Source organism: Lactuca sativa, chromosome 1, assembly GCF_002870075.4.
Source record: "Lactuca sativa cultivar Salinas chromosome 1, Lsat_Salinas_v11, whole genome shotgun sequence".
Lineage (NCBI taxonomy): Eukaryota > Viridiplantae > Streptophyta > Magnoliopsida > Asterales > Asteraceae > Lactuca > Lactuca sativa.
The window spans coordinates 224,580,208-224,588,408 of record NC_056623.2 but is presented as its reverse complement, the minus strand read 5'-3'; the positions used below and the strand labels follow the sequence as shown (position 1 = coordinate 224,588,408).

The window sequence follows — 8,201 nt, the reverse complement described above, 5'->3', positions numbered from 1 at the left end:
TGGTTTGGTCTCAACTGGTGCAAAGTCTCAATTCTTCTTCCAAACACTCCAAAATTTCATGTGGAAGATTCTGGATGTTAATTACTCCTAAAGAAATGGTGCACTTTCAAATTCCGGTCATGGAGGACGCACTGAAGTCTTCTACTGCGACCTTCCACACAACAAAAATCATTGTCACTGATCCAACAAAGTTTGTGTTTTTCGGTTAAATCCCTGAATCGATGTATAGGTGTGTTACAGCCGAGAGCAAGGTTATGGCAGATTATAGGAAATTGACACCAACAGGGCCGATGCAACTAACCCCAGAAATGCAAAGTGCATTGGAGGTGGTTGATAAACCAGCAAAGAAGGAAAAGAAACCAAATCAGAAGAAGGATGCAGAAAGGCACTCATCCCAAGCAACCTCGCCCAAAAAGCGCAAGGCAGAAAAAGGACCTTCTTCTGTCCACAAGAAGCGAAAGATTAAAAAGATGGCTAAGAAACCGAAGCCTACCTCATCTAGTCATTCGGATTATGTTTCGTCAGATCAAGAACAACCAAAGTCCAATGAAGGCGAAGATGTTCATCTTGAAAGCTCACCAAGAGGAAATACGCCTCCACGTTCTCCATCTCCTGAGGTACATTTAAACAACTTTGTTCCAACTCCAACTCCACCTCCTTCTCCATCTCCTACTACAGTACCTATTACAATTACACCTCTTCCCCCACCCGTTACGTCTCAACCTACCACAACTACTACAACCGAACCTCCGGTTGTTCTCAATGTATATGATACGGGGGCGGCTACTGAAGGTCTCGAAATCTGTGACACTAGTCAAATTTTGGTCAAAAATAAATTGATCAATAATCATGATTTCTATGAACCAAGTGGTGGAGATTGTAACAAGGTTTCCAAAAATATAAAGAACACTGAAATCCGAGTTATAACGAAGAAGTTATGACCAATCGAAGATCCGCGACAAAACCAGCAAAACACTGTTCAGTGTAAAAACTGAAATTTCAATAAAAGGCTTTTTAGCTTAACAATATAAATGAAAGTTGTAGTTTATGTTAAATCGAGAACTTTCATAAAAAGAACGCCAAAATCTGACTTCATATGAGGAAGTTATGATTTTTCTAAGTTTCAGTATAGAAGTGTACAGCTAAAAACTCGAAATAAAGATCGACTGGTTTTAAGTCGACACAACCTAAATGAGAATTGAACGTCTCGTCATTAGTAGTACAACGGTAAAACGACAGACAAAAACAGAGGTCGGATAAGAAGTTATGAATTTTTAATGGATTTTCTTGTCCCAGTCTGTTAAAAATAATAATATTAGAAATAAATTCAAAATTAGCCGACGAAGTCTAAACAAAAGTCGTAGAGTATAAGCTTACCTAAACGTGCATATAAAGAACGTCCAAAACGGTGTTTGTATTCAAAAGTTATGAATTTTAGAAGTTTTTGGCTCAAAAACCAAGAAAATCGCATAGTCACCCTTCTGCCACGTCACCCTCGCATGCGAGCCTCCACGTGTCGTCTTCTGATTGGACCGCAGCCTTGTGTGGCACCCGCTGATTGGTCCGAAGTCGTCATCCTCCTTCCCCATTGGACTGAAGTTCGGTCCACTTAGAAGCCCCCATCTGTCCGACCCTCGCATGTGGCCTTCGCAGGAGCTGCCGCGTGTCCTGTTGACTCACCTCCTTGCCTCGCCACCTATCTGCTGAGTCACCCTTCGGACCGCACCCTTGCACCCCTATATAAAGGGTGCGAGACTTCTCGGATTTGAGAGGTTTTTCACCCCAAAATTTCATCAACTTTCACCTTTTCACCCTAGACTTTCTCACGACCCCCAAGGCCCCGGTATCGTGTCTAAAGCCCGAAGCAAGCCCCGGAGCCCCAAAACTCTTGAGAAGTTAACCTCTCTCCATTCGTAACGCTGCCCGAATCACCGTTTATCAAAGTGAGTTCATACCCCTATAATTTACCTTTTTAATGGTTTTTAAATGCTTCTTAGGTGGGGGGGGGGGGGGGGGGGGTACAAGTTTAACACAATATCAAATTGTGTTAATAACTATATGTGTTAATAATTTCACAAAGACTTTTCGTATGCTTTTAAGAATTACCAAATACACCCAAAATGACTTAAATCCATGTTAAATCTTTAAAGTCACGTAAACTCCATTAAATTCTTTGAAAAATGTTTTATAAACTATTTCAAATTATAAATGTGAAAATCATGTTTATATATTTATAAATATATAAATAAGATTTGAAGGGCTTAGGACTAATGAATTATCTTATTTCCTTTCCTTGTTTGGATGTGGAGTTAAGGTTGTGTTATTTGTCCGAAGGTCATTTCCTTCTTAATTATATATATATATATATATATATATATATATATATATATATATATATATATATATATATATATATATATATATTATACATATATGGTACAAAAAAGGTTACTCCTTTTGGTATCATTACCTTTGCATCAGGCTGAGCAAAGGTGTTCATCCATGAGTAATCATGTTAATCAGATAGAACATATAAATTATAATAGGTATAATTTATGATTCAAAACTAAATATACAAGTATGATTCACATTCCAAGGAAAGTACCAAAACTTATTTAACTATACTAGGATATGTATAATAACTTGTATTCTCATGAATCCAATAGACAGGTACACTCCAGAAGCTCTTGATAAGACTACCTAGTACCATACCGCGACTCTTGTCTTCTACTGTACCTACTTTGGTGTTTGAATATGTAATGTTTAAACACTTATGTAAAACTTATACTTATTAATGCAATGGTGTTTGTACTTGGATTACCATGTTGCATGTGTTGTGATACTTACATGAAGTCCTCCGCCCTCAAACGTTTCCGCCGTTCTTGTTTGGGGGTGTGACTGTAACAACCCGAAATTCGTATCACTGCTTGTACCCTTTTCGTGACTCAATTCGATCATCCAATCGCCGTTTCCAATTTCGTTTCCAATTCCGACATTTAATTAAGTCATTAACGTGTATTTTATTTTATGACTTAATGAATGTCCTAATATCTTTAGAACTCATTCTAACGCCCAGTATTAGCGATCGGAACATTTCTAGTATCAGCCATATCGGGTTACGACAATTTGGCCGGGTGCGTCCAAAAGCCCAGTCTAACTCCGGTATCGGGTAGAATTCCACCGTGTCGCGAACTTGGACACTATTTAAAGTGAACCAAGTTTTCATTTGAAGCTTTTTCTTCATTTGACAACTATATCTCCAACCCCTCTCCTCAAACTAGATTCAAGGTCCAAAATCATCAAAATTAGGCTTCAAATCACCAAGGTACCTTCCTTAACTCATTGTGTATCATATTTGACCTTCAAATTCGAGATTAAAGCATGAATTAGGACCTTGTATATGACTTTACGGCCCTGGAAGGTGCTTAGGCCGTAAACACATATTTAGAGGGTTTTTAAGCCCTTAAACCCTTCCAAGCCACAACTAGACTTTAGATATGGATTAAGGACTTCATGAAATGGACCTAGAACACCTTAGACATGGATTTTGAGGGATTTACATGAGTTTACGGCCAAGACATATGCTTGGGCTGTAAACCCCTCAAACATGGGTGTAAACACATTCCAAACATGTTAGAAAGCCATCCAACACCACCAAAAGCCTTGGAATAAATCATAGAACCAACCAACAATAGTTTGGGGACCTTAAACACAACAAAACTCTTCATTTGAGAGTTTACGGCCATAGCATGTGCTCCAGGGCCGTAAACTCCTAATTGTGTGTTATTTGGTGCCCTAAATTCATATCAAGGCTTGTAAAAATTATAGGAATCACATATGATTAATCTAAGACCTTTAAATCACTCATTCAAGGAGAGTTTAGGAGTTTACGGCTGTAAGCTCCATGCTAGGGCCGTAAACTCCCTTAAGTGGTGTTATTGGTGATTTAAATTCATTCTATGCCTTCGATAAAATTGTTCCAAACCTTCCCAAGTGTTATTGACCCATTAAGCACCATAAACCTTACCAACATGAGTTCACGGTTGTGAACTCATGTGTGAGTGGTGTATATGGCCGAAAACTCATTAGGGAGTTTACTCTTGAAGAGTAAACTCAAATCCCAAGTCCCACGCATTGATACACGTCCGTAGATGTCACCCAGGTCACTCCAAACACTCGTTTTGAAGTGTTTTTGCTCATTGGAGTGTAATATCATATCTAATTAGAGTTTGTAAATCTAATTAGATATATTTGTATGCCATTTCATATTACATAGGAACCTCACTCGTATTCAACCCTCGATTCAACGTTTAGCATCCTAGTCGTCACATCCCGCGTCCGGTGAGTTCATACCCCTACCCTTTTTCAATGGTTTTTCAATGTTTTCAGGGGGGAATACAAGTAAGAGTACAAGAATATCTTGTACTTAAACTCATGATTTCAGTCAAATGGTTTCATAATTGTACATTTTTGAGAATTGAAAACCTCTTAACAAACTGTTTTAACTTGCAAAGTTGTTTGTTTAAAACTGATTTTCAATTCTTATTATACACTGTTAGGTTGTATACTTCACATTTGATTGTTCAAAAATATATTGATAGAAAGCATGAAACATTGTAATGTCTGTAATAAAATACTTTGGTTCGAGTGTAAAAGACAGACACCATCAGAAAACATAAAACATCTGTATGCCCTTAACAATACACCTAGGCTCGAGTGTGAAAGACAAACACCATTATGACACATAACTCATATGTAATGTCCTTCATAATACACCGAGGCTCGAGTGTAAAGGACAGTCACCATTAGATAACACAGAAAATTTGTAATGTCCTTAATAATACACCTAGGCTCGAGTGTAAAGGACAGGCACATTAGAACTTAGTTAGTCGTAGATACTACTTCGCTAGGCGAGAAGTAAAGAGTAATCTTAAGGATTGGCGACACGTCCTATGTAACACTTCCTTGGTACGAGAGAGTGGAGGAGTAACCCTGTAACCAGAATCTCGAGGAGGGAGAACGTGACATGAGTGTATAGATCTATACGGGACTGACAATCCCGCACCTGGTTGCTAGCTACAGCCGAACCAAAAGGTTCAAGGGTGACGAAAGTCATAAAAAGGATACTGGCCCTGGCCCGAGTCATATCTAGTCTGAGTATGGTTAAGGACTCGCAGTCAAGATTATTAACACTTTATACATATTTATTAGTTTTATGTACGTAATAAAACTAATGTACGTTTAAGGATAACCGGACTTTCAGTACACACACACATTTAGGAGAACATGGGGTTTTCCTGGGGATAACATTGAACATAATCGGAATCGGTAACAGTATACACACACATTCAGGAGAACATGGGGTTTTCCTGGGGATAATATTGAACATAATCGGAATCGGTAACAGTACACACACTCAGGAAAACATGGGGTTTTCCTGGGGATAACATTGAACATAATTGGAATCGGTAACAGTACACACACACATTCAGGAGAACATGGGGTTTTCCTGGGGATAACATTGAACATAATCGGAACCGGCAATAGTTCGTACACACAGAATCAGTAACAGTTCGCACACACACACACACATATAGGAAAATATAGGATTTTCCTGAGTAACCGTAGTACGTAACCAGAAAAGTGTAACAAGTTAGATAACTAAACTTTACAATTCACAAGAACAATCATGTTTCATTGTACATCGTTTACGTTACTTTTCGGATTTGGTAACCAACTTTTAAGAAAATATGGGATTTTCTTGGATAACCACTTTTTTAGGAAACTAAAGGAACTCGTAGATTTTCAGAAAAACAAACATCTTATGAACTCACCAGCTTTATGCTGATTTTCAAACCGCTTGTATTCTCAGGTTCGCATTAGACAGGTACCTGATGATCTCTTTTGGCGAAGATGGAGTGCGTAGAAGACTCGTCACATTTTGTTCATATATACTATGTATCACACTTGTACAATTTACTTTCGAAACAAATGTAAACTATTATATATGTAATGTAATGGCTGTCTACTTTGCTTACTATGTGCATTGGATTTGATACTCAACGTGGAGTCCGCCCCAGAAATGTTTCCGCCTTCGGTTTTCGGGGTGTAACAGTGACAGATTGCTATCAGAGCATTGTTTTTAGTGAACTCAATATATCAGTCATAAAAGATATACAACTAAACCCATTGGGATAAAAACATTCTGACCAAGAGTTATACTTTAAAAATATAACAATATTTTATAAAAGTATAAGTACATGCAGAATATATGTACTAGAACGAGTATCACAAAAGGAACAAAACAAAAGTATTTGGATGTTGAACATTACAGTTAAACCTGGTTAGTTATGTAATCATATTTGGGATCAATATAGCCTGATCAACTATATTCATTTGAGATATGACCAACATGTGTTTGGGAGTGATTGTAGTGTTGCAACAAGTCTAAAACTTACCTAGGTACCAGAAGAATTCTAGAACCAAACATAAAGGTTAAAATAGTATAGGAGTATTTTAGGATGCTATAACAAGAAAAGTGAAAACTTATCAACTTCTAATATCTAGAAGTCCAAGAATCAAATACCATGGAAGTATTTTAAATTAACTTCTGGGAAATGTTAAAAAGATTTTCTCTGGTACGTCTATAATTACTAATTGGATATGTTAAGTTGAGATTTTATAGACTTACAATATGTGATTTTCACTCTACTTCCTTTTCCTTGTTTGGATGTAGTTTTAGAGTAGGATTACTTATTCGAAGGTCTATTTGATATGTATTATATATAATCGGTACACACCATGTGATTATAGAAGGATCACCTTTGTAAAAAATTAAATTTGCTCATAGATTCTTCAAACATTCCCATTCTCGTATAAACCCCTTAGATAGATACCCCGGCAATCGAAGGTAACTTAGTTCGAAAGTTGGAAAAACGATATCCACCCCCAAACACGGGGTAATAATACATCGTAAATCTCGTTGAAACAATAAATTTGTGAGACCCTTCACGGTGTACTTATCTAAGTACGACTTTAAGTCCTGACCTATTAACCAGAATCTCTTGTAGGGAGAGCGTGAATTTTTGGATAGATCTATATGGGACTTACAATCCCGTACCTTCACTGTTCGCTACAGTTTGGCCAGCAGGCTTAGGGTGACAAATGTCATATCGTTTCCGACTCCTGAAGAACGTCGCATCAGGCACATCAGTCATATTATTATGGTTAATAGAACTCACATGGATAAAACAACGAGTGAATTAATAAGTAATATACTTCTCTTAAAACAGTTAGAAAAGATAATTACATCCCGACCAAATATACCTTCTGTAGTTTTTACTTACAGTAAAAGCTACGTATCATGAAATCAAGTATGGTAAATATACTTGTACTTCTGGTTTTGAACATTTAAAACCACAAGGCAGTATTATGGATAATATAATATTTTCCAGGATTAATACTAAGGTTTTTACTATAGAACAGATATAACTAAGAATACTTTTACAAATGAAACGGTTTATGGAATTAAACCACTCTTTCAAAGGAAACGGTTTATGGGATTAAACCACTTTTACAAATGGAACGATTTATGGGATTAAACCACATTTACAAATGAAATGGTTTATGGAATTAAACTACATATCAATTGGAACTTAGTCATTCAATCTCTGTAAACTAGTATAACATCAAAGACCTTTAGTGGTTAATTCTATAATTCCTTAGTTTCTACATCATAGTTATACATAAGTAATATCCGATTGACAGTGAAATGTGTGACTTCCGCCTTACTTCCTGTTCCTTGTTTGGTTGTGGGCTTAGGGAAGATACACCCATTTAACTGTCCATTCGATATTATGTTATATATAATTAGTATAAACTAATTAATTACAGAGGGAAACTATTGAGGTTATCAGTTAATCACCTCAGGAAATATAGAATTTTATGGAGGAACTAGTGAACTTATCAAAAGAACTTAGGGTATACTTAACAGAACTAAAATACTTATGAACTCACCAACTTAAATGCTGATCTTCTTTTTCCAAATAACTTGTATTCTTAGGAATCCAGTAGACAGGTACACTCCTGAAGCTCTTGAGAAGACTACTTAGTACCGTATCGAGACTCTTGTCTTCTACTGTACCTACTTTTGTGTTTGAATATGTAATGTTTAAACACTTATGTAAAACTTATACTTATTC

At 36.7% G+C, this 8,201-nt stretch overlaps 1 protein-coding gene across 1 annotated transcript; it reads left to right on the top strand.

The window, feature by feature from the left end:
* The first annotated feature begins 254 nt into the window (after positions 1-254).
* LOC111876958 (extensin-like) lies at positions 255-7,920 on the top strand. The gene is made up of 2 exons (XM_023873518.1): positions 255-887; positions 7,894-7,920. Exons 1-2 carry the CDS (start codon positions 255-257, stop codon positions 7,918-7,920), a joined length of 660 nt encoding a protein of 219 aa, XP_023729286.1.
* The last annotated feature ends 281 nt before the right edge of the window (positions 7,921-8,201 follow it).

Bases quoted from the DNA above. Each gene is read 5' to 3' on its own strand.
- LOC111876958 (XM_023873518.1), top strand. From the start codon at position 255: ATGGCAGATTATAGGAAATTGACACCAACAGGGCCGATGCAACTAACC. The intron at 888-7,893 runs GTTTCCAAAAAT...AATTAATTACAG, and splicing joins GTGGTGGAGATTGTAACAAG to AGGGAAACTATTGAGGTTAT.